This window comes from Globicephala melas, chromosome 16 (assembly GCF_963455315.2).
Source record: "Globicephala melas chromosome 16, mGloMel1.2, whole genome shotgun sequence".
NCBI lineage: Eukaryota > Metazoa > Chordata > Mammalia > Artiodactyla > Delphinidae > Globicephala > Globicephala melas.
The window spans coordinates 53,272,697-53,298,750 of NC_083329.1; the positions used below are offsets into that span (position 1 = coordinate 53,272,697).

At 40.8% G+C, this 26,054-nt stretch overlaps 1 protein-coding gene across 7 annotated transcripts in view; it reads left to right on the top strand.

Moving 5' to 3' along the window:
• The window catches only part of MAT1A (methionine adenosyltransferase 1A), an 80,861-nt gene that overhangs the window by 5,215 nt on the left and 49,592 nt on the right, over positions 1-26,054 (top strand). For 2 of the 7 annotated variants that reach the window (XR_009559253.1, XM_030862748.2), the window contains exons 4-7: positions 6,303-6,395; positions 9,708-9,764; positions 10,244-10,345; positions 23,758-23,809. Coding sequence is in view for 4 of the 7 variants with exons in the window: in XM_030862748.2 (XP_030718608.1) it covers positions 6,303-6,395; positions 9,708-9,764; positions 10,244-10,345; positions 23,758-23,809 (304 nt within the window). In the remaining 3 variants the exon portion in view is untranslated. Of the gene's footprint in view, positions 1-23; positions 5,271-6,302; positions 6,396-9,707; positions 9,765-10,243; positions 10,346-12,735; positions 12,824-23,757; positions 23,810-26,054 lie in introns of those variants that run through there. The other 5 variants (XR_009559254.1, XM_060285973.1, XM_070043823.1 and 2 more) reach the window with 4 other exon arrangements.

Sequence of the window (26,054 nt, forward strand, 5' to 3'; positions counted from 1 at the left end):
AGACAAGAGAGTTGGTGATTGGAACTAGTGGAGTCACCCTTGGTGTGGTGCAACCCAGGTGTTGAAAAACTCATCTCTTGTGCTTAGATGTAGCTTTCTTATATCTTCATCTTTATGTCTGTATGTGGCTTCTTTACTGGAGAAGAAGCAGTGATGAGGTAGGAGGAAAACCCAGAGAGTCTGCTGTCACAGAAGCCAAGGGGACAGCGTCTCAATGAGACCTGAGTGGTCAACCATGTCTGTGGCTGGTTGAGTGGGAACAGAACTGCCAAGTCTCATTTAAGGCCACTGGTGACCTTGGTGGGAGCACCGAATGTGGGGTGGGGTAAAGCAGGGGAGATGGAGATGGTGAGTACAGGTAATGCTTTCAAGGAGATTTTCAGGGAAGGAGTTTTCTTTTGTTTATTTGTTTGGTTTTTTTAAGGAACTGAGTGGAGGGGAGTGGTTGATGTAAAGAAATAAAGGGGATGATTACTAGAGTCAACTTTTCATGGAGACCAGAGGAAATTGGCTCTGGAACACAGGTTAGGCGGGTGGAGGGGCCCTTCTTTGATTCTTTGATTCAAGGAAGGAGAGGACGGTGTTAGGTACATGTGGTGTGTAGATTTTGTGGCAAAAGTTGAAAGCAGTTTCTGTGTGACTGTTTCTCTTTTGTAAAGTAGGGACCCTGATCATCTGCCCAGAATGAGGTGGTAAGGTAGGAAGTGTGGGGAGAGTGGTGAAGGTTTGAAACAGTGGCTTTGGAGAGGTAGAGTTGACCAAGGAAACTTAGCATCCCTCGGTAGCACTGAATTCCCTGAGACCAAGCAGTCATAACGGGGCCTTTTGGTTTGGTTTTGTGATGATGTGATTTTCTCCACCTAGGGCTGGATATTTGAGTGAGGATGTGGAGGAGACAGACCTTTGACTGAAGTGAGTTTGGGTTAGCAGGATTGGGGAGGTAAAGATGTTGGTTTGAAAATGGTTGAAGAGGTGGGTCTTGGAGTATAAACCAGAGAGGGGCAAGTTCTAGAGTGGCTTCTGGACTAATTTAATTTATGGAGCTCTTGTAAACCAAGTTGGAGCCACCCTATACTTCTGTCATATGGTACTTAACTCTAGAGTCTCAACTCCAGTTTACATATTATAAAAAGGGAAAGAAGCCTGTTATTTGGGTGTGTGGATAAAAAAGGAAAATGTAGACATGGGAACTAGCTTCTCTGTCTTGTCTCCCATCCTTGATACTGGGGTAGATCATTCTAGGCACCTTAGAAGGATATGGCTATTCTAAGCACCTTTACTGCTTCTGAGTCTCCATCTTTCAGTCATTTGGCTTATTTTTGTGGGGTGGTTGCACAGTGTTGAGTTGGATGTTAAATGACCATCCAAATGGGCAAGTGTCTGCTGCAGTCGCCCCAACTTTGAGTGAGGATCTGCCCTGCCTCTTCCAGCTCCTAGAGCTGGCATCTGTCCCCTGTCTATCAGAATAAGAACTTCTCAGCAGTTCTCCTTCCCTAAGATAGTTAGATCACAGATATGGAGATGTTTAATTTGCTTTGACTCATCTTCTTTACCTTACTTAAATAAAATTTGGCAATACTGGAACCCAAACGTCTTTCTAGCTGTATCAGTATGAAGCCATCCCCTGTGCATCAAACCCTAAGCATTGTATTGGGGGTGGAAGACATAGTGATATCCTGCAGAAGATGTGGTGGCCCATTAAAGAAGTGGATTGGTGGGCAGAGATAGATGAGAGGAGGAGAAGGGACGGGTAGACCAACAGATGAAGAGAAAGAGAGAGGCCTCTCCGTGTCCCCCGAGTCAAGTGAGCTGGAAGGTCCCGATTCTGGTCACCTGCCTGTTGGTTGCAAGAGCAGGTGTCCTCATAAATTCAAGGACTTGAAATTCCTTGAAATTTTAGGCATTCTCCAGCAAGCCTGGGTCCTTGTGAGCAGGGCAACATTTTTCTTGCTGTTTTCTGCTTAAGAGTTCATTTTGGAAGTACTGGCTTTTGTATTTGTTTGAATGTTTTTCTAATGGTTTGACACATGTGTGAAGAAAGCGATTGGGTTTCGAACATTTCCTGAAAATGTTAAGAAACCGGTTATGTTGACCAATGTGGTTGGTATTTAGCAACTGCACTTTGTGTTATTGTTGAGAGGTTAATTTCGCTTCCTCTACAAATATCTGAAAGCTGATTGAATGATAACGTTCCTGCATTTTGGCTACGTAGCCCATCACTTTTATCTTAGTGGGGATGATATAGGAATATGAAGAAATTACCTTTTGTGAATAAATATTAATCACTGTTTATTATCTCTTTGTAAAAATGTATTATTTTTTTAAAATGCGTTTAAAAATATAGTTTTAAAGTGCTCTTAATGGAATGAGCTTATATTAGGTTGTTTATGGGGTGGCACTGGACTGATGGTGAGAAATTATTTTCTAGCTGAGGTTGACAGACTCTTTCTGTAAAGGTGGATATTTTATGATTTTCAGGCCAAGAAGCAAAATTGAGGATGTTATGTAGGGATTATGGTATACTGTGTAGCTGTAACAAGAGAGAAAATAAATTTCTACAAATGTTTTATTGGTGAAGTAAAAATTTAAAAAAATCAAATACAGTTTTTTCTGCAGTGTAGGCTTATTATTGAGAAGAATTACATTCCCTTTTTAAAGATAACGTTTCACTTAGTTGGAGTTCAAAGATAATGTTCCCTGTCATCAAAATGTATTGAAAATATGTATCTGTTAATGCTGATCTGTAATGAGATTTTATGTGTATCATCTTTGAAAAATGTCTTTTCCCTCATAGGTCCTGCCAAATATTGATATCAGTTCATGTGCCTATAATTTTGAGTGTATTCATCTCTTGGAAGGCGCTCGTAGAATTCTATTAGATTTTCCTCTTGATATTTGTCTTTTAGCCACTAGCTGGTAGGTTAATCCCTTCCAGTTGAAGGTTGGTGAAAACTTCTCAGTTACACAGTTAGATGGATTTTGAAATGTGGGAATTTCCTTTGCACTTACGTCAAGGCCTAAAAACACTCTGGAACTATAGTTTGAGCTTGGAAAATGTATCTGTCACAAATTTGTGTGGGAATGGAAATCCCGTTTCTGACAGCACTGGGAGTGTATAAAGCAGCTTGACATTGTGATTCAGAAAATTAGTTGTTGCTGAAATGACTTTCCTGCAGTGTAAGTTTTACATATGATGCTGTTTTGCCTTGTAGGCAACTTTTAGGTTAAATTGATTTAAAATCGTTATTAAGTCTGCAGCGGAAGCTAATTTCCAAAGCTATTTAATGTTTGATAATGGTAGTTGAAAATGGTCTTCTCATTAAGAAAAACGTCAGTCTTGTCCCTGAGCTCAAAAATTCACAATAAAACATTACCACTGTTGAGCCATGGAACTGTGGGGTGGTAGGGCAAGTCAAGATATATTCAGCTTCTATTTCTGACAGAAATTCACCAGAAATGATGCTTAAGTTCATAAGGGTAAATGAAGGTCACTGTTGACACTGTTACTGAACCAAACGGGTCTGCTCGCCCAACGCACAGCAAAGCCAAATCTATTGACAGTGGGTTCTAGTGAAGGAAAGTACAGAGTTTACTGCAGGGCGCCAAGCAAGGAAGTGGGAGACAAGCCTCGGATCCACTCCAACTGAGTCTTTGAGTGAGGGGTTTTCTTAAAGGGGAAGAGCAAAGAGGCTAGGATTAATCTTGTGATGTTTCTGTGACATTTCTTTGCTTTTTTTTTCATTGAAGTATAGTTGATTTACAATATTGTGTTAGTTTCAGGTGTATAGCAAAGTGGTTATATATACATATATATGTATATATCTGTGTTCTTTTTCATTCTATTTTGTTATAGTTTATTACGAGATATTGAATATAGTTCCCTGTGCTGTACAGTAAATCCTTGTTGTTTATTTTATATATGGTAGTGTGCATCTGTTAATCCCCTACTCCCAGTTTAATCCCCACCCCCTTTTGGTAATCATAAGTTTGTTTTCTATGTCTGTGAATCTGTTTCTGTTTTTTAAATAAGTTCATTTGTACTGTTTTTCAGTTTCCACATATAAGTGATATCATATGATACTTGTCTTTCTCTGACTTACTTCACTTAGTATGATAATCTCTAGGTCCATCCATGTTGCTGCAGCACTTCTGTTATATTTCTTAGTCATTGATTTTTTTCAGTCAGTGATGGATTTTTTCAGTCATTTTGAACTCAACATTGACTCCTTTGGAAGTCAGGTTGTCTCCAGTTTACAGGTCTCCAGCCAGGTGGTCCATGGCTTGCGGGGGGTCTGTTAGCTCATCTTGTCCTAGAGAAACAACCTGAGTTTGTACATTAATGATTATATCTATAATAGCAATTTTAGTACATTAACTATGCTATTGACAACAGTAATTTTAGTCATCTGACTCTGGTTGATTAGTGTTCAGTTAGCACAGGATTGAGGTCAGAGGGGACAAGAAAGGGAATAAAGTTTTGGAAAGAGAGATTAATCAGAAACTCAATAAGGGAACTCAGCTTTAGGGGGGACTCGGTTTCAACACTGCTGGCTCAATAACACATGATAGAATCAGATATTTTCTGCAGAGTAGCTGCTGTTGAATCATAAAATGAGAACTCATAGGTTTTAAACACTATGTTTTCACCAACTTTGTAAATTTTGTCCAATTAAGCCTTTTTCTGTTCCATACACACTTTTATCACTGTTTGTTGTAACACATCTGAGCAGATGTCACATCTGGTTGTATTGAATTAATGTTCCTCAACGTCTTTGAAGATGTTCTTGCCTGTAGTACTGTTCATGAAGACTGTTCATAGTGGTTGATTTTTCAGTCACTGCAAACTCAACATTGACTCCTTTGATAAACAACAACTAAGCAGTGTTGGGAGTGTTTGTCTACTCATCAAGAGCCAGGGAAAACCACTCAGAACCCTTTGCCTTTGCCTTTAATTGACCATTGAGTTTGCTCCCCGTGTAATCGACTCTTTGAGCAGCGGTTCTCACCAAAAGGATAATAATCTTAAGTTTATGTTTTTTCTGGACATTGAATTCTCACTTGTTTTAATTGAATCATCATTGATAAATGTACTTCTTTGCTTGGCTAACAAAAGAGCCACTTGGGATCTTACTTTTGTTGCAGCCTCCGTTTCATTTTTAATTTTTGTGAAGAAATCCTGCTCTCATGAAGTAATTCTGTTTTAAATTTCTTAATACTTCTGACCTTTGCATTCGTGTGAATTGAGAAGATCGTGATGAGTGCGTCCTCTGGTAATGCTGATATTTACTGTATTCTTTTAGTACAGTGTCGTTGCATGAGAAACACTGTCCTGTGCTGTTTAATCTGGTAATAAAGTAACCCACACTCCACTGTGTCTTAAAAGGACAACATTCAAAATCCACTTCTTTTCTTGTTTTGTTATGATGGGTAATGCACTGATAAAAAAAAAAAAAAAAAAAAAAAGTCCCGGTATAGTGGTACCGTGGCACTCCAAACGCTGTGAGTTATAATGGTGTCACTGAACTTGCAGTGTGCTGAGCAGCAGTGCAAGGTAGTGAGAGTACCGCCTGTGGTCTCTGTTGCGTACACTCAGCTGTGCTGTCATGGGGCAGAAGCAGTCACACTAAATGAGTGAGCGTGAGCGTGGCAGTGTTTTAATAGAGCTTTATTTATAGACACTGACACTTGAATTTCATATAATTTTCATGTGCAATGAAATATTATTCTTTTGATATTATTCAACCATGAAAAATGTATAAAAACCATTCTTCACTCGTGGGCTGTACAAAAACAGGCGTTCGGTTAGGCTTGGTCCAAGGAGTTTAGTCTACCGACCCCTGTTCTCGCGTGGCTAAGGTATATGTTGAGTTGGGACCAAATATGTTGTTGATCATCTCTGGTTTAAGATAATCTACTTAAAATGTTCTTATCTACTATTTTACAACCAAGGTTTGGCTATTTGAAGATCCATCTGTGCTTAAAGAGATTTTATCCAAAAAAAAAAAAAAAAAACCCACTGCAGTCTCATTTGTAGCTTCAGGAAGAACAGAGAAAACGACTTGATTTTGTACAAATAGTGCTTTTCTAAAATTAGCAATTAAGGAAGCTTCCTTTTTAATTTTCTACTAAAGGAAATATTTGTAAAAGCTAAAGTATTGGGTGGTTGTGACCATTTATTTTTGTAAGTTTCTGAAATTTAGGTGGGCATAAACTTAATTATCCTGGGACACTTTAGAGTAATAGAGTGAATTCCTTGCAATTGATCTGACTCTAATATGACTTATTTATTTCTGAATGTTCAGCAACAGTTGGCATTCCAGCTGGAGTTGGAAATGCAAGAAAAAGAGAGACAGAGAATAGAAGAACTGCAGAGAGCTCAAGAGCAACTTGAGAAGGTAATTTGAAGTTTTATAAATGTCTCTTTTATTCAAAACCTCTGAGAATCCTCAAACTGTTTCTTCCAGCTGTTATAGCAGGGGATTCATAGTCTAGAGACCACCCAGGAAGGTCTAATGTTGCCAGGAAGCCCTGGTCAACATTTTAGTCAAGAGATAGTTGTTCCTAATTATGGTAGCTGATACTGAAGTTCTTTGTAGTATTGGGGGTATTCTGATCTCTGAGGCAATAGTTTGTTTCTTTTCTTAATGTTAGATGTATTACCAACAATACTTTACATTTAAAACTATGTTTGGGGGACTTTCCTGGTGGCACAGTGGTTAAGAATCCGCCTGCCATAGCAGGGGACATGGGTTCAATCCCTGGTCCAGGAAGATCCCATATGCCGTGGAGCAACTAAGCCCGTGCACTGCAACTACTGAGCCTGCGCTCTAGAGCCTGTGAGCCACACTGCTGAGCCCACATGCCGCAGCTACTGAAGCCCACGCACTTAGAGCCTGTGCTCCACAACAAGAGAAGCCACCACAATGAGAAGCCTGCGCACTGCAATGAAGAGTAACCCCTGCTTGCCACAACTAGAGAAAGCCCGTGTGCAGCAACGAAGACCCAACGCAGCCAAAAATATATATATATGTATGTTTTTATTTGGATTTTTCATGTCTTTCTTTAAATAAACTATTCAGTAACTTATGTCAAAAAAGTCCATCTCCATTGACTGTGTCTGTGTTTTTTTTAATAAGTTTATTTTATTATTTTATTTTTTTGGCTGCATTGGGTCTTCATTGCTGCGCGTGGGCTTTTCTCTGGTTGCGGTGTGTGGGCTTCTCATTGCAGTGGCTTCTCTTGTTTGTGGAGCACGGGCTTCAGTAGTTGTGGCATGTGGGCTCGGTAGTTGTGGTACACAGGCTTAGTTGTTCCGCAGCATGTGGGATCTTGGACCAGGGCTCGAACCTGTGTCCCCTGCATTGGCAGGCGGATTCTTAACCACTGTGCCACCAGGGAAGCCCCCAGACTGTGTCTGTCTTATGTCAAGCCTCTTGCTTGGCTAATGTTTCCTTGTATCCGAAAAGTATGTGTCGTATAGACCAAACTTCTGCATGACTGAGTTATACTTTTCAACTGGATATTTCATATTGTATGCTTATAGCTAGTATCTGTTACTCAAATGTTACTCCTCTATTTATTCCGAAATTAAAATTTTAAAAAGAAGCAGGTTTTGTAGAAGATGTTTATTAATGGCTTAGATGAAATCATCATTATTTAAAGCAATTTTAAAAAGTAGGAAGGGTAAATTAAATTTTTTTAAAAGATGAGATTATTTAATTAGTTAATTTTTTAACTCTTGAGATAAATTCAATTCTTTTCTTCTTGTCAATGTACTATGCTCTTCATTCTGTAATAAGATAGAATTGTTCTTGACAAAGTGAAATCATTTAGTCCTGTTGTAGCCCAAGTGTCAGAAAACTACTTTTGTGAGTCAAAAAGATGAGATTTTAAAAGGATAAATTCAAACCTCTATACATAGTTTTAAAAAACACCGATGCTGATCTATCTTTGTCTGAATATGGTAGGACACATGGATACCCATGCATGCACACACACGTAAATGCATACCCCCTTCCTCTTCAGTTAAGATTCTGTGATTGCAAAAGAAAGAAGAACCAGAATACATCAAGAAGACGGTGATCAAAATAATAAGAGAATTGAAAGTATTTTTTATTGAGATGCCTGATAGCTATATCTGAGTGCTGGGAAGTCTGTGATTTATAGAAGGGATTGGCTCCAGAGGGTCCCATTCATGTTACTCTATGGCCATTACCAGACTATGTGACCAGAGCCACTGTAGCTTTAATAAGTCATGTTCCTACTGGCTTATCGCCCCTCTCTTCCCTGCAACATGCTGCTGCTTGACCCCTTGCTCAGAGACAAATTCACCCATGTCTTTTTGTCCTCGCCTTTTTATGGCTTCAGAGACATAACTTAAACTATTAGTTGCAAAAGGAAGTTTATTGGAAGGATCCTGGGTTGAAGAAAGGGTTTTACAACTAAACTGTGAAGGGCTCTGGTTGAGTTGGGTCTTCCAGACCTTTGGGAGCAAGAGAATCAGTGCTGCCAGGGCTCTTACCTCTGCTGTTGTCTCTCACTGTGGCCTGGTTTGCTGCACATGGGTGAGGATCACGGTCCTTAATAGTTCCTGGGTCTTGTAATGTGGCTCCTACTGTCTGAGAGGAATAGATCCCTTTCTTTTCGGTTAAGAAAAGAATCTTGGGGAAGGATTCTGACTGGCTTAGTTTGTGTCAAGTATCCATCCCTTGGCTGGGCAACAGAGTCCTGTGAGAATATATGCTTTCACACCAGAGCCATGTGGTTGTGGGATAAGACATGCCCAGGAGAAGGGAATGATCTTGAGAAAGCCATATATGTACGATATATGTCCCCAATAATCAGGGTGACTGTATGTGATCACAAGATCACTAATCTTTTTTTTTTTTTTTTTTTGCGGTACGGGGGCCTCTCACTGTTGTGGCCTCTCCCGTTGCGGAGCACAGGCTCTGGACGCGCAGGCTCAGCGGCCATGGTTCACGGGCCCAGCCGCTCCGTGGCATGTGGGATCTTCCCGGACCGGGGCACGAACCCGTGTCCCCTGCATCGGCAGGTGGACTCTCAACCACTGCGCCACCAGGGAAGCCCGATCACTAATCTTTGAACAGTTGAAATGAATCAGCTCAGGAGCAGTTAAGTCAGCCTGCTGCCTTAGAGTGAAAAGATAGAGGCCACAGCAAGGTTTGGCTTGGTTAGCAGATTCTACGTTTTCACATTCAGAAAGCAGTCGCCCATGTGTTCAGAGCATTATAGAGGGCATTGTCCAGGTACTGTGGAGAGGTGTCATGTATTGGATAGTGCCTTGGGCCAGATTAATTCCCTCAGAAATATTTGCTTCTTTTTTACTATGTATAAAATTCTACATAACTGTCAGTTCTTTCAAAATCTCGTATTCTAAGAGTTTATTAAAATTATTATTTTGTCACTTTTCAAATTTGCTAGTAATTTGGCTTCAGGGTTAGTGAAATAGTTAGCCTTTTTCATTTTTTAAAAAGTTCTATTTAATTATAGACAGAACATCGTAGTCACCTCTTAATAGAGTATTAAATGAGACTATCTGCAGTTTTGTATTCACATTGCTCCTTTGAGGGACAGCATTTTTGCTGTTAAATTGATCATAATGTAAAAATAAAATGCTTGAAAATTAAACATGGAATCAAAATAAAAAGTATATTAAAAGTATTTTTCTTCATTTTTTTGTATTATAGGAGTTGAGAATGAATATGGAAAGTATAGCTAAGGGTGAAGATATTTCACATGGAGAGGTGAGAAGAAAAAGTTACTCTATATTATGGGAAATGAATAAGTATCCTGGAATGTAAAGCTTAATTTTGATGCATTAATAGCTAAATTTTTAATAAGGAGATTATCAAAACTGATAGTCCAAATACATAGTCTAGTAATAACAAGTCACAAATATGATGTGCTTTAAAGCAAAATCTCCAAGTGGGTAGAACTGGGAGATTCGGGTTGTTTGGTATTTTTAAAAACCAGAATATTGTGAGATTATTGACCACATGATTACATGCAATGATATGTTTTAAATTTCTGATGTATTTTTTTAAACACGTTTTTGCGTTTATTCCTGGAATTCTCTTGTCATTAACAGGTATTGGTTCGTTCCATTAACTGACAGTGTTGAATTTTGATGTTGTAATACAGAAGTGTCTTAGCAAAACTGAAAGCAAATTAATGTATTAATCTCAAAATCATTTGAAAGTGAAAATGAGCTCTGTGATTGTAGGATGAAGCCGACTCAGGCAGAACACTAGCTGAAATTAGTGATCGATATGGAGCGCCGAACTTGAGCAGGGTGGAAGAACTTGATGAACCGATGCTATCGGATGTGAGTATCCTTAGGAAAGTGTTTTGTGAAAAGCAGATTTTTTTTTTTTTTTTTTACTTTGGGAGAGCCTAGTGTATCTCAGGCCAAGGTTGGATGGCAAAATGGGCCTTTTGTTTCATAGAAAGAAAACCAGTGTTCTGGGTGCTGACTTATCCCTAATTTGCCTTCTGCCCTTCTGTGCACTGTGCTACTGGCCCTGAGGGTGAGAGTGGGCACTTGTCTGGCTCCACACAAATGTGTGGGCACTGATGGGGAGGTCACTGGGCATTAATGTGGATGGAGCAGTGTGCCCTCCTGTGTAGAGGGTGATATGTATATTTGGAAATGAGCCTTTGAAAATTTCAAAATCTCTTCAAAATACGTATTTAGAATCGTGGTGAAATACATAATCTTTCAATTAAATTTTGGGGGCCAACATTTTGGTTCTCAGTAGCAAACCGTGGAGCCAAGTAAATATCCTAATGAGGGTGCATGCTTTTAAAGTATATAAGTCCATTTGCTTATTTAATAAACATATAGTGTTTCCTATGCACCACATAAACTGTGCCCGTTGCTTTTATGACCGAAAACAGGTCCTTCTTGACCTTGTCTAGGGAAGAAACAGACAACTGGACAAGCAGTTGATAGTCATTGTTAGAGTGAGCAGGTAATGTCTGGTCCAGAGCATTATGCTTGGAGAGCGAGAGGAGGGGCTGTTGCTAACAGGCCCATCAGCATTTGTAACCCGGGACTGCCCTGGCAGAGGGCTGCACTGAGTCACCTGCATCAGTGGGCACTGACAAAGCGGGACAGCCACCCAGTTGAGGACCCTTGGTCAGGGAAGGCTTCCTGGAGGAAGTCAGCTTTGTCACTCAGTGGTGGGATGGGAGGCTGGGGAGGGGAGAAGAGAGAGTGGGAGATAGGGAGATATCAGAGCTGAGGCAGTGGAGAGCAGTGGCCAGACCATGAAAGGACTTGTAATCTGTGCTCAGGACGTTTATATTTTATCCTAAAGGCAGTGGAGGCCAACATCAGAACTGTGTTTTAGGAAGGCCATCTGGCTATAGCGTGTAGAAGAGAATGGAGTGATCGATTTGAGGAGACCCACCAGGAGGCTATTTGTAATCTACAGAGGGATGGCACTGATGGCCTGAAGTAGTGAGTGGTGTTTTTAAGAGCTGTTCAGAAAGTGGAGCCGGGAGGATTTGGTGCTAATCAGTCAGTGGATACATTTTTGTTTAATGGCTGCTGTGTTTTGGTGCCATGCAGGGAGCTAGAAAATACCAGTGAACAAAACAGATAGGGTTTCTGCCCTTTGGGGACCATGGGCCAGCGGGGCAGGTGGTCTGAGAGGACAGAGCAGGGAAACCTGACCTAGCCTGGGTGAGTCTTCTCCAGGAAATGACGTTTAAGGAGTTAGCCTGAGATGAGCCCAGTGGATGGAGAGAGCAAGATACTTTCAAGGAATGCACATAGTCCAGTATTTTGTCTGAGTTGAATGGAGCTAGGAGAATGGTGTGATTTGAAGCTGGAGAAGTGGATAAAGGCCAGATCACACTGGGCTCTGTGTGTCCTCTTAAGGATTTTGGACTTATGTGCAGTGGGAGTCATTGAAAGGGTTTATGTAAGGATTAGATATGTGTTTTTAGAAGGTGGAGAAAGGATCTGAGTGGACAGGAGTGGAAACAGGAGACCACTTAGGAGGTTATCACAGTCATCCAGATGCAAGATGACCAGGGCTAGGACCAGACAGCAGAGATGGGGACAGCTGAGTGGATTTGATATCAGCTGGGAAGATAAGGGAGAGAAAGAAATTAAGGATGAAGCCCAGATTTCTGCCTTGGGCAACTGAACTCTTCACCATTTTTTGAGCTTTACCATTCGTTAAATTGAGGAACATATGAAGAGAAAGTAAGTTTTGTGAAAATGATGTCTTCAGTTGTGGACATGTTGATTTCAGGTCACTCTGAGGTATGCAGGTGAAAATGGCCAAAGACCCCTTGAAGTATGTTATGGGTCTGGAGGAAGGAGAGAGGTCCAGGCAGGAGAGATGAATTCAGCAGTCATCAGCATATATGCTAAGTGAAGCTAGGAGAGTGAGTCAGGTTACCTGGCTCACAAGAGAAATTTCAACATTTCAGGGATGCGTACAGGACCCCTGCAAGAAGGATACGGATAACAATAAGAGAGAATAGCAAGAGAAGTAGAAGAAAGGATGGGTTGATAAATACATTGAGAACACAGTTAAATTATTATTATATTGACTTCAGATTTTATTTGAAATAATCTGAAACTATCAAAAAGCTTCATTTACATAGTCACATAGAAGTTACCTAAGCTTAAATTTTCTGTGGCTTGTACATTTCACAGTTCTAGTTGTATTTTAAAACATATTTACTTTTTGTTTTTAGGTTGCATTAAACATTGATCAAGATTTGTAGGATCAACCAACCAAAGAACAATAAATTTTTCTTCTTCTTTCAAGTTTCAAAGTAGGAGGTCGCCAATTGTTTTTTTCCCTCCAAACTTGAACTCTGCTTTTCCTCCCTCTAAAGACAGCTTTATAAATGGGCTTCAAGAGTGGCCTTAAAATACTGTTTTGATTACTTGTATGACACCATTTTGATTACTTGTGTGATGCCAGTGAGAGAACAGGAGAGAGTGTTTCCCAAAGCAACGAAAAGGGGCAAATGGGAGACAAGCTGAAAAGAATGTGTGCATCTATGTGAGAACAAGATTTCCTGAGTTGAAAGTTACTGGTTCTATGAGAAGTGAAAGGGGCTGCCACTGTGTAGAGCTCAGGAATTGTCAACATGCTTTAGATATGGTGGTTCCTCCTGGGAGTGCACTGCAAAGATTCCCCCAGTTTGCTGGGGAGTGATGCTTTGTAGTACCACTTAATCCATGCTTATTGATGGGGCTGGGATGGGGAGGGATGCAAAAGTCCCAGGGGCAGGGTAGCATTGTTTTTTCTGGAACAGTCACTGGGCAGAGGCCCTGTGCTGCTGTTGAAAGGAAGATCTTAGTGGACACAGGCCGTGCAAGGTGCTTCCTTCAGGGGATGCTGGGTGGTCTGTGGACCTTGACTGCACTCTTGGCCTCCTGGAGGTTTCAGGTCTAACTTTGAGCTTTAGGGAGAATTTTGCTTCTTTTATAAAATTCTTCCAAACCTAAGTCTATGTTATGAGTCCTTTCTGTTCTTTAAGGAATGGTGGAAGCATAAATGCCAGGAAGAGGCTTCTTTAAAAAAAAAAGAATTCTGTTTTTGGTTATAACATAACCTTTCCCGAGGCAGTGAGAACAGAACAGCCTAGTTGCTTAAGTGGGAAAAGAAAAAAGAAAAAAAAAATGGGAAAAAAAGTCTATTTAATTAAAAGAAATGGGGCTTCCCTGGTGGCACAGTGGTTGAGAGTCCACCTGCCGATGCAGGGGACGCGGGTTCGTGCCCTGGTCCGGGAAGATCCCACATGACGCAGAGCGGCTGGGCCCGTGAGCCATGGCCTCTGAGCCTGTGCCTCCGGAGCCTGTGCTCCGCAACGGGAGAGGCCACAACAGTGAGAGGCCCGCGTACCGCCAGAAAAAAAAAAAAAAAATTGAAATGTTATATCAGTTCTGTACATTTTCTAACAAGGTTTTTTTTTAATTTTTATAAATTTATTTATTTTTGGCTGCGTTGGGTCTTCATTGCTGCACACGGGCTTTTCTCTAGTGTAGCGAGCAAGGGCTACTCTACGTTGTGGGCAGGCTTCTCATTGTGGTGGCTTCTCTTGCTGCGGAGCATGGGCTCTAGGCGTGCAGGCTCAGAAGTTGTGGCTCACGGGCTCTAGAGCACAGGCTCAGTAGTTGTGGTGCACGGGCTTAGTTGCTCCGCAGCATGTGGGATCTTCCCGGACCAGGGCTTGAACCCGTGTCCCCTGCATTGGCAGGTGGATTCTTAACCACTGCGCCACCCGGGAAACCCAGTTCTCTACATTTTTTTTAATACATCTTTATTGGAGTATAATTGCTTCACAGTACCATGTTAGTTTCTGTTGCACAACAAAGTGAATCAGCCATATGCATACATATGTCCCCATATCCCCTCCCTCTTGAGCCTCCCTCCCATCCTCCCTATCCCAGCTCTCTAGGTCACCGCAAAGCACCGAGCTGATCTCCCTGTGCTGTGCTGCTGCTTCCCACCAGCCAATTATTTTACATTCAGTAGTGTATATATGTCGATGCTACTCTCACTTCGCCCCAGCTACGCCCTCACACCCCATGTCCTCAAGTCCATTCTCTATGTCTACATCTTTATTCCTGCCCTGCAACTTGGTTCATCAGTACCTTTTTTTTTTATATATTCCATATATATGCGTTAGCATATGGTATTTGGTTTTCTCTTTCTGACTTACTTCCCTCTGTATGTCAGACTCTATGTCCATCCACCTCACTACAAATAACTCGATTTCGTTTCTTTCTATGGCTGAGTAATATTCCATTGTATATATGTGCCACATCTTCTTTATCCATTCATCAGTCGATGGAGATTTAGGTTGCTTCCATGACCTGGCTATTGTAAATATTGCTGCAATGAACATTGTGGTGCATGTCCCTTTTTGAGTTATGGTTTTCTCAGGGTATATGCCCAGTAGTGGGATTGCTGGGTCATATGGTAGTTCTATTTTTAGCTTTTTAAGGAACCTCCATACAGTTTTCCATAGTGGTTGTATCAATTTACATCCCCACCAACAGTGCAGGAGGTTTCCCTTTTCACCACACCCTTTCCAGCATTTATTGTTTCTAGCTTTTTTGATAATGGCCATTCTGACCAGTGTGAAGTGATGCCTCATTGTAGTTTTGATTTGCATTTCTCTAATAGTGATGTTGAGCATCTTTTCATGTGCCTCTTGGCCATCTGTATGTCTTCTTGGTGAAATGTCTATTTAGGTCTTCCACCCATTTTTTAACTGGATTGTTTGTTTGTTTTTGATATTGAGCTCCATGAGCTGTTTGTATATTTTAGAGATTAATCCTTTGTTGTTTCATTTGCAAATATTTTCTCCCATTCTGAGGGTTGTCTTTTTGTCTTGTTTATGGCTTCCTTTGCTGTGCAAAAGCTTTTAAGTTTAATTAAGTCCCATTTGTTTATTTTTGTTTTTATGTGTTACTCTAGGAGGTGGGTCAAAAAAGATCTTGCTGTGGTTTAAGTCAAAGAGTGATTTTTCCTTTGTTTTCCTCCAAGAGTTTTATAGTGTCTGGTCTTACATTTAGGTCTCTAATCCATTTTGAGTTTATTTTTGTATATGGTGTTAGGTAGTGTTCTAATTTCATTCTTTTACATGTAGCTGTCCAGTTTTCCCAACACTAATTATTGAAGAGGTTGTCTTTTCTCCATTGTATGTTCTTGCTCCTTTGTCATAAATTAGGTGCCCATATGTGCATGGGTTTATCTCTGGGCATTCTATCCTGTACTGTTGATCTATATTTCTGTTTTTGTGCCAGTAACATACTGTCTTGATTACTGTAGCTTTGTGGTATAGTTTGAAGTCAGGGAGCCTGATTCCTTCAACTCCGTTTTTCTTTCTCAAGATTGCTTTGACTATTCGGTGTCTTTTGTGTTTCCATACGAATTGTAAATTTTTTTGTTTTAGATCTGTGAAGAATGCCATTGGTAGTTTGATAGGGATTGCATTGAATCTGTAGATTGCTTTTGGCAGTATAGTCATTTTCACAATATTGATTCTTCCAATCCAAGAACATGGTATATCTCTCCATCTTTTTATGTCATCTTTGATTTCTTTCATCAGTGTTTTATACTTTTCTGAGTACAAGTCTTTGGCCTCCTTAGGCTGGTTTATTCCTAGGTATTTTATTCTTTTTGTTACAATGGTATATGGGAGTGTTTCCTTAATTTCTCTTTCTGATTTTTCGTTGGTGTATAGGAATGCAAGAGATTTCTGTGCATTAATTTTGTATCCTGCAGCCTTACCAAATTTATTGATTAGTTCTAGTAGTTTTCTGGTGGCATCTTTAAGATTTTCTATGTATAGTATCATGTCATCAGGAAATGGTGGCATCTTTAAGATTTTCTATGTATAGTATCATGTCATCAGGAAATAGTGACGGTTTTACTTCTTCTTTTCCAGTTTGTATTCCTTTTATTTCTTTTTCTTCTCTGATTGCTGTGGCTAGGACTTCCAAAACTATGTTGAATAAGAGTGGCAAGAGTGGACCTCCTTGTCTTGTTCCTGATCCTAGTGGAAATGCTTTCATTTTTTCACCATTGAGTATGATGTTTGCTGTGGGTTTGTCATATATGGCCTTTATTATGTTGAGGTAGGTTCCCTCTGTGCCCATTTTCTGGAGAGTTTTTATCATAAATGGGTGTTGAATTTTGTTAAAAGCTTTTTTCTGCATCTGTTGAGATGATCATATGGGTTTTATTCCTTAATTTGTTAATATGGTGTATCACATTGATTGATTTGCATATATTGAAGAATCTTTGCATCCCTGGGATAAATCCCACTTGATCATGGTGTATGATCCTTTCATTGTGCTGTTGGATTCTGTTTGCTAGTATTTTGTTCAGGACTTTTGCATCTATGTTCATCAGTGAAATTGGTCTGTAATTTTCTTTTTTTTGTGATACCATTTTCTGGTTTTTGTATCAGGGTGATGATAGTGGCTTCATAGAATGAATTTGGCAGTGTTTCTCCGTCTGCAATTTTTTGGAAGAGTTTGCAAAGGACTGGTGTTAGCTCTTCTCTAAATGTTTGATAGAATTCGCTTGTGAAGCCATCTGGTCCTGGACTTTTGTTTGTGGGAGATTTTTAATTACGGTTTCAGTTTCCTTACTTGTGATATGTCTGTTTATATTTTCTAATTCTTCCTGGTTCATTCTTGGAAAATTGTACCTTTCCAAGAATTTGTCCATTTCTTCCTGGTTGTCCATTTTATTGGCATATAGTTGTTTGTAGTAGTCTCTTATAATCCTTTGTATTTCTGCAGTGTCAGTTGTGATTCCTCCTTTTTCATTTGCGTCCTCTCCCATTTTTTCTTGATGCATCTGGCTAAGGGTTTATCAGTTTTGTTTATCTTGTCAAAGAACCAGCTTTTAGTTTTATTGATTTTGGCTATTGTTTTCTTCGTTTCTATTTCATTTATTTCTGCTGTGATCTTTATGATTTCTTTCCTTCTACTGACTTTGGGGTTTTTTTGTTCTTCTTTCTCTAGTTGTTTTAAGTGTAGGGTTAGATTGTTTATTTGAGATTTTTCTTGTTTCTTGAGGTGAGATTGAATTGCTCTAAACTTCTCTCTTAGAACTGCTTTTGTTGTGTCCCATAGTTTTTGGGTCGTCGTGTTTTCATTGTCATTTGTTTCTATGTAGTTTTTAATTTCTTCTTTGATTTCTTCAGTGATGTCTTGGTTATTTTGTAGCACACTATTTAGCCTCCACGTATTTTTGTTTTTTACAGTTTTTTCCCCCTGTAATTGATTTCCAATCTCATAGCGTCGTGGTCAGAAAGGATGCTTGTTACAGTTTCAGTTTTCTTAAATTTTCTGAGGCTTGATTTGTGACCCAAGATGTGATCTCTCCTGGAGAATGTTCCATGTGCACTTGAGAAGAGAGTGTATTCTGCCACTTTTGGGTGGAATATTCTATAAATATCAATTAAATCTATCTGGTCTACTGTGTCATTTAAAGCTTGTGTTTCCTTATTTATTTTCTGTTTGGATGATCTGTCCGTTGGTGTAAGTGGGATGTTAAAGTCCCCTACTATTATTGTGTTACCGTTGATTCCTCCTTTCATGTTGTTAGCATTTGCCTTATGTATTGAGGTGCTCCTATGTTGGGTGCATAAACATTTATAATTGTTATATCTTCTTCTTGGATTGATCCTTTGATCATTATGTAGTGTCCCTCCTTATCTCTTATAACTGTCTTTATTTTAAAGTCTATTTTATCTGATAGGAGTATTGCTACTCCAGCTTTCTTTTGATTTCCATTTGCATGGAATATCTTTTTCCATCCCTTCACTTGCAGTCTGTATGTGTCCCTAGGTCTGAAGTGGGTCTCTTGTAGACAGCATATATATGGGTCTTGTTTTTGTATCCATTCAACCAGTCTGTGTCTTTTGGTTGGGGCATTTAATCCATTTACATTCAAGGTTATTAGCAATATGTATGTTTTTTTTTTTTTTTTTTTTACCATTTTCTTAATTGTTTTGGGGTTTTTATTGTGGGTCTTTTTCTTCTCTTGTGTTTCCTGCTTAGAGAAGTTTCTTTAGCATTTGTTGTAAAGCTGGTTTGGTGGTGCTGAATTCTCTTAACTTTTGTTTGTCTGAAAAGCTTTTGACTTCTCCATGGAATCTGAATGAGATCCTTGCTGGGTAGAGTAATCTTGGTTGTAGGTTTTTCTCTCTCATCACTTTATGTATATCCTGCCACTCTCTTCTGGCCTGCAGAGTTTCCACTGAAAAATCAGCTGATAACCTTATGGGGATTCCTTTGTATGTTATTTTTTGTTTTTCCCTTGCTGCTTTTAATTTTTTTTTCTTTGAATTTAATTTTTATTAGTTTGATTATTATGTGTCTTGGTGTGTTTTTCCTAGGGTTTATGCTGTATGGGACTCTCTGTGCTTCCTGGACTTGGGTGACTATTCCCTTTCCCATATTAGGGACATTTTCGACTATAATCTCTTCAAATATTTTCTCAGACCCTTTCTTTTTCTCTTCTTCTTCTGGGACCCCATAATTCGAATGTTGCTGCATTTAGTGTTGTCCCAGAGGTCTCTGAGATTGTCCTCAATTCTTTTCATTCTTTCTTCTGCTCCTTGGCAGTTATTTCCACCATTCTGTCTTCCAGCTCATTTATTTGTTCTCCTGCCTCAGTTATTCTGTTATTGATTCCTTCTAGTGTATCTTTCATTTCAGTTATTGTATTGTTCATCTCTGTTTGTTCTTTAGTTCTTCTAGATTTTTGTTAAGATTTCTTGTATTTATTGTCTAGATTTCTAGTGTTTTCTCAATCTGTGCTTCCATTCTGTTTCTGAGATTCTGGATCATCTTTACTGTCATTACTCTGCATTCTTTTTCGGGTAGACTGTCTATTTCCTCTTCATTTACTTAGTCTTGTAGGTTTTTCCCTTGCTCCTTCCTCTGTGACATTTTGTTTTGCCATCTCTTTTTTTTTTTTTTTTATGAGTGGGGTTGTGTTCCTGTCTTACTGGTTGTTTGGCCTGAGGCTTCCAACACTGGAGTTTGTAGGCTTTTGGGTAGAGCTGGGTCTTGGTGCTGAGATGAGGAACTCTGTGAGACCTCAGTCCTATGAATATTCCCTGGGGTCTGAGATTCTCTGTTAGTCCAGTGGTTCAGACTTGGAGCTCCCGCTTCAGGAGCTTCTGCCTGACCGTGGGCTCGTGAATCAAGATCCCGCAAGCCATGTGGGGCAGCCAAAAAAAAAAAAAGAGCAATGACAAAGTAAAAAATAAAATTAGACTAGGAAACTAACAGATATGTGAGAAAAAATGTAAAAATAAAAATACAGATGAATCAGCAACTGGAAGGTACATCAGTACCACAACAGTAAAAAGAGAGCAGGAAGGAAAAGAAAAAAAAAACAAAAAACCAAGGGCAGGGTGGTGGGGGAAGGCCTTGACTGTGGAGGGTGGGGCCTAAGCAAGGGCAAGGTTTGTGCAGTGGGTGGGGCCAGTGCTCAGCACCCACAGGGCTGGAAAGGGTCCTGGGAGCTATGGGTGGTGGGGCTTAGGCTGAAGGGACAGAAGGGACCCAGGCGTGCCTGCTCTCGAGGGCAGGGGACCTCACCTGGGAGCCCAGCAGGCTTCCTGGGCTCAAATGGGTGGGGCAAATGCCCTCCTCTCCTCTCCTGCTCCTCTGGTCTGGGGTCTGGGAGGGCCCCTCCTGCCTTCCTCTCCTGATCACCAGCACCCCCCCCCACCCCCGCTTCCTGCCTATGCCCCCAGGACCAGTGCGGCTGGGGCGGGGAGGGAGGCCTTGGAGGGCAGGGGACTGGCCTGGGATCTCCTTAGGCTCTCCATGCCTGAGTGGGTGGGGCAATTGCTCCTCTCCTGCTCCTCCCAGAGGGCCCCTCCTGCCTGCCTCTCCTCGTCTCCCCACCTCCGTCCTATGCCCCCAAGGACCCATGTAGCCTGGAGGGGTGTTTGGAGGGCGGGGGATTGGCCTGGGAGCTCAGCAGGCTCCCTGGGCCCAAGTGGGCAGGGCAGTGGCCCTCTGCTCCTTTCCCACTCCTCCTGAGGGCCCTTCCTGCCTGCCTCTCCTGATCTCCCTGGCCTCCCTCCTATGCCCCCAGGACCCATGCAGCCTGGAGGGGGCTTTGGAGGTGGGGGAAGCAGCTTGGGAGCTCAGCAGACTCCTCGGCCTGAGTGGCCAGGAAATCGCCCTCTGCTCCTTTCCTGCTCTTCCCGGAGAGTCCCTCCCACCTGCCTCTCCTGATCTCCCCAGCCTCAGGGGTGCTGATCTTGTCTGGCGTCCACTTCTCCTCCCCTCTGGGTCCCCCTGCGTCCTACCGGTTCACTCTGGGCTTCCTCCTGTCTCCTTGGGATTCAGAGTTCCCCACCAGCAGCCGGCAGGCACCCTAGTTGAGGAGAGACACTAACTCCGTGTCTTCCCATACTGCCATCTTGACTCCTCTCCAGTTCTGTACATTTTTGAGAAAAAAGTCTCAGGTGCCCTGGAGAGATGACTTATGTGTCAGTCTACCAGGCACTGTGCCCCCAACATGGATGCCCTGCATTCACTTCACCCAGGTAGGAGTGTCAAAGGCAGCAAGAGAGTGTCCTTCAAGGCCTCATTCTCAGCCCATGTGGTACCATTGTGGAGGGCTAGGTGTGGAAGGGAAGGCTCAGAGGGCATCTTGGGCTCAGCACAGCCCGTGCTGGTCTGCGAAGGATGCAGTCTGGCTCTGGGATTTGACAGCAAGAGTCTCTGAGTGTTAGCCAGCACTCAGAGAGTTAGTGACTCTTGAGGCATTGTGATTCTGGGCAGAGGGTAGTCTTGTATGAAGAGCTCCCAGCCAGAACTGGGCATAAGAGTGAGGAGGTGGAATGGGGTAAGAAAGGAGATGAAACATGTTCAACCTCTGTCTGGAGAGAGAGCGCTCGTGAGGATTTAGCTGGTGATCAGGGTGCCTGGGAAGAGGCTCCTATGCCCCCAAGGAGATAACTCACAGATAGAGCAGATGCCCACTGCCTGCTGGGACTGGGGCAAGCCTGTTGTTTTCGGGCAGACACCTATGCTGAGTCTGGATCTAGGCCTTAGCGTTTTTGGCCATTGGCAGCAAGACTTATTTTAGACCCAACCAAACGACGGGGTGGGATGGCTCCTGCTCTGGTGGGCTTTTCTGTAGCTGGGTGGCATCCTGGTCTTAGCTGAGATATTCTGGATTTCCCTGTGGATCTGGTTCTTGTGGAAGGCAAGGATAACAGAAGGGGAGGAAGAAATGGATGAAAGAATGGAGAGATCTAAAGGATCTAAACGTAGGTAGTTAAACTACATTTCTCACTGCAAAAGGTGAGACAGAACAAACCGTCAAAATACAGGTGCACCGAATAGACATTTTTTAATGTATTTTTTGTTATTGAATGAAAGAGTCTTTAAATTCTGTAGTGCTTTACAACTTTCAAAAGTTTCACACAAATTATTTTATATAATCCCATAATAACCCTTTTTAAAAAAATCCCCTACCCCTATATTGCCTCTCCCCACTGGTAGAACTAGTTTGTTCTCTGTATCTGTGAGGCTGCTTCTTTTTTGTTTTATTCACTAGTTTGTTGTATTTTTTTAGATTCCACATGTAAGTGATAACATACAGTTAAGTAGATGTTTTGGTTGAATCTTGCATGACGGAGTATTTTTTTTTTTTTTTTTTGCCTGCCAATGCAGGGGACACGTTTATTAATTAATTATTTTTGCTGTGTTGGGTCTTCGTTTCTGTGCAAGGGCTTTCTCTAGTTGCGGCAAGCGGGGGCCACTCTTCATCGCGGTGCGCGGGCCCCTCACTATCGTGGCCTCTCTTGTTGCGGAGCACAGGCTCCAGACGCACAGGCTCAGTAGTTGTGGCTCACGGGCCTAGTTGCTCCGCGGCATGTGGGATCCTCCCAGACCAGGGCTCGAACCCTTGTCCCCTGTATTAGCAGGCAGATTCTCAACCACTGCGTCATCAGGGAAGCCTGAATGACGGAGTATTAATCTCACTGTTCAGCCAGAGTCAAGGCTGAAGTTATATGTTAACTTCTGAGATACAACAATTTGAAAACTACACTTTTATTAAAATTTTGGTAGTTTAATATTATGGTGCTAGAGCAGTAATTTCTCAACATTTTTAACTGCTGTGGAACTTTTGTGGTCACTGTGCCACACGTTTGTGATACTATGTAAATGTTTATTCTCAGCTCAAATGGAGGAGATACTTCTCAGTACTTTTTTTCTCTAGTGTGTTTTTTCTTTAGACTCTCTGTTCTTTGTGTTTGATACTTTTGGGTACCTAATTTTTCTCCAATCCCATTTTCTTCTCTGTAGATGCTATATGTTTAATTTTGTTTGGATTGAAAATACTTTATCCTGGATATAGCTGTATATGATTTTTTGGGGGTGGTAACAGCTTTATTGAGATAAAGTTCACACACACACACCACCCGTTTAAAGTTTACTATTCATTGGTTTTTAGTACATTCACAGATTTGTGCAACCATCACCACATCAGTTTTAGAACATTTTTGTCACCCCAAGAAGAAACTCCATACTCTTAAGTGGTCACCACCCCCCGTCCTTCCCTCTAAACTCTAGGCAACCACTAATCTAGTTTTTCTGCATTATTGTACATCAGAAGACACAGTATCTGACCCACTATGAGTAAAGCTAAGATTAACCACTGGGTTAGGGTGATGGCAGTCTGTGCTTTCCAAGCTTTTGTGGCTCCCCTTGCAACTCCAGAGTAATTTGTGTGGTGTTACAATATGACCGTCCAATTCTAATTATTTTAATACCAGTTGCTAATTTTTACCCACATCAAAATTTGCATCGGAATTTGTGAAATGCATTTTGTTAATTCTGTATTCATTTTACTTTTATGTCTAGCATTCTTCTGAAAAGCTTTTCTTAATCATTGGGAATTACTGGGTTACTCTAAAATGTAATTCCTCCTGAAAAACAAATGTTTCTTTTCCCTTAATTACTAATGTTAAAAGTAAGGAGTTATGAAGTAGTTATGAATAGTGACAGTTTTTCTTTTCTGGCTTTCTTTTAATTGATTGTCATTATGGACTCATGGTATTTCATTCATTTAGTGTTTTTCATTCCATTACAAATATTTTTTATTGTCATAACCTTGGTAAGTGGGAGCTCCTTTATTCCTTATTTATAGTATTGTCATTATTCAGGACCCTGAATAATTGATATTATTCCCTATTCTACAGATGAAGAAACTGAGGCACAAAGAGAGGAGTTTTGTCTCATTTTATACAGTTGGTAAGTGACAGGGCTGACCTGGACTTAGCCTTTGTTGGGCCCCAAAGTCACAGTGGCAGTATTTTGTCACTTCACTATATGGCTTCTGGGTAGGGGCAAGAAAATTGAAAGCAATAATTTAAAAAAAGACCTGAAGCAATTATATTTGTATAGATCAATGTTCATAGAGAATTAGACTTTTTAAGTATATGTTTTATTTCTTACTGTGGTAAAACACGCATAACATAAAATTTACCATTTTAACCTTTTTAAAGTGTACAATTTAGTGGTATTAAGTACAGTCAGCCATCACCACTGTCTAGTTCCAGGACTTCTTTATCATCCCAGATGCAGACTCCACACACATTAAGCAGTTACTCCCCATTTCCCCCTCCTCCCAGCCCCTGGCAACCACTAGTCAGATTTCTCTCTATGAATTTACCTGTTCTGGAAATTTCAAATAAATGGAATCATAATATATGGCCTGGGTTCTGTCACTTCCGTAATGATTTCAAAGTTCATCTAAGTTGTAGCATGTATCAGTACTTTTTTTGTTGCTGAATAATCATTTATTGTATTGATACACCACACTTATCCATTCATCAATTCATGGACACTTGGGTGGTTTCTACCTTTTGGCTGTTGTGAATAATGCTGCTGTGAACACGTGTACATAAACTTTTATGTGGACATATGTTTTCAGTTCTTTTGAGTATATACCTGGGAGTGAGTCGTACAGTAAATTCTATGTTGAAGTTTTTGAGGAACCGCCAAACTATTTTCCACAGTAGCTCACCATTTTACATTCGTACCAACAATGTATCACCCCCACCCACACTTGGTGTTTTCCATTTTCTTTTTTCCTTCTTTTTTTGGCTGCGTTGGGTCTTCACTGCTGCGCACGGGCTTTCTCTAGTTGCGGCTACTCTTCGTTGCGGTGCGTGGGCTTGTCATTGCGGTGGCTTCTTGTCATGGAGCATGAGCTCTAGGCATGCAGGCTTCAGTAGTTGCAGCATGCAGGCTCAGTAGTTGGGGCGCGCAGGCTTCAGTAGTTGAGGTGTGTGGGCTCAGTAGTTGCAGTGCATGGGCTCTAGGGTGCGTGGGCTTCAGTAGTTGTGACGCGTGGGCTCAGTAGTTGTGGCACACAGGCTTAGTTGCTTCATGGCATGTGGGATCTTCCCGGAGCGGGGATTGAACCCATGTCCCCTGCACTGGCAGGCAGATTCTTAACCATTGCACCACGAGGGAAGTCCTTTCCATTTCTTTTTCTTTTTTTGTGGCCATCCTAATGGGTGTGAAGTAGTATGTCATTGTGGTTTGGTTTACATTTCCCTAATGACTAACGACTTTAAGCATGTTTACATGTGCTTGTTGGTCATATGTACATCTTCTTTGGAGAAATGTTCATTCAGGTCCTTTGCCTATTTTTAAATTTGGTTGTTTGTCTTTTTGTTGTTGAGTTTTAAGGTTTTGGGTTTTTTTAATATATATTCTGGATTCTAGACCCTTACCGTTTATATGATTTGCAAATATTTTCTCCCATTCTGTGATTTGTCATTTCACTCTCTTGATAGTGTCCTTTGATGCCCAAATGATTTTCATTTTCACGAAGTCCAGTTCATCTATGTTTTTCTTTTGTTACTTGTGCTTTTGGTGTCATATGTAAGAAGTCATTGCCAAATCCAAGGCCATAAAGATTTACTTCTATAGTTTCTTTTAATTTTAGCTTTTATTTGGGTCTTTGATCTGTTTTGAGTTAATTTTTATATATGATATGAGGTAAGGGTCTGACTTTCTTCTTTTGCATTTGCCTATTCAGTTATCCCAGCATCTTTTGTTGAAGAGACTGTTCTTTCTCCATTGAATGGTCTTGGCACTCTGTTGAAATCAGTTCACCATAATGTATGGGTTTACCTCTGGAATGTCCGTTCCATTCAATTGATCTATTTTTATGCCAGTACTACCCTCTTTTGACTACTGTAGCTGTGTAATTTTTGTAAGTTTTGAAATTGGGAAATGTGCTTCCTCCAACTTTATTCTTTTTCAACATTGTTTTGGCTGTTAGGCCCCCTTGCAATTACATATGAATTTTAGGATTGGCTTTTTCATTTCTGCAAGAGAGGACATTGGGATTTTGATGGGGATTTCACTGACTCCTTAGATAGGTTTGGGGTGTATTGCCATCTTAACAATGTTAAGTCTTCTAATTCATGAATGTGAAATGTTTTTCTGTTTATTTAAGTTTTCTTCATTTCTGTCAACAATG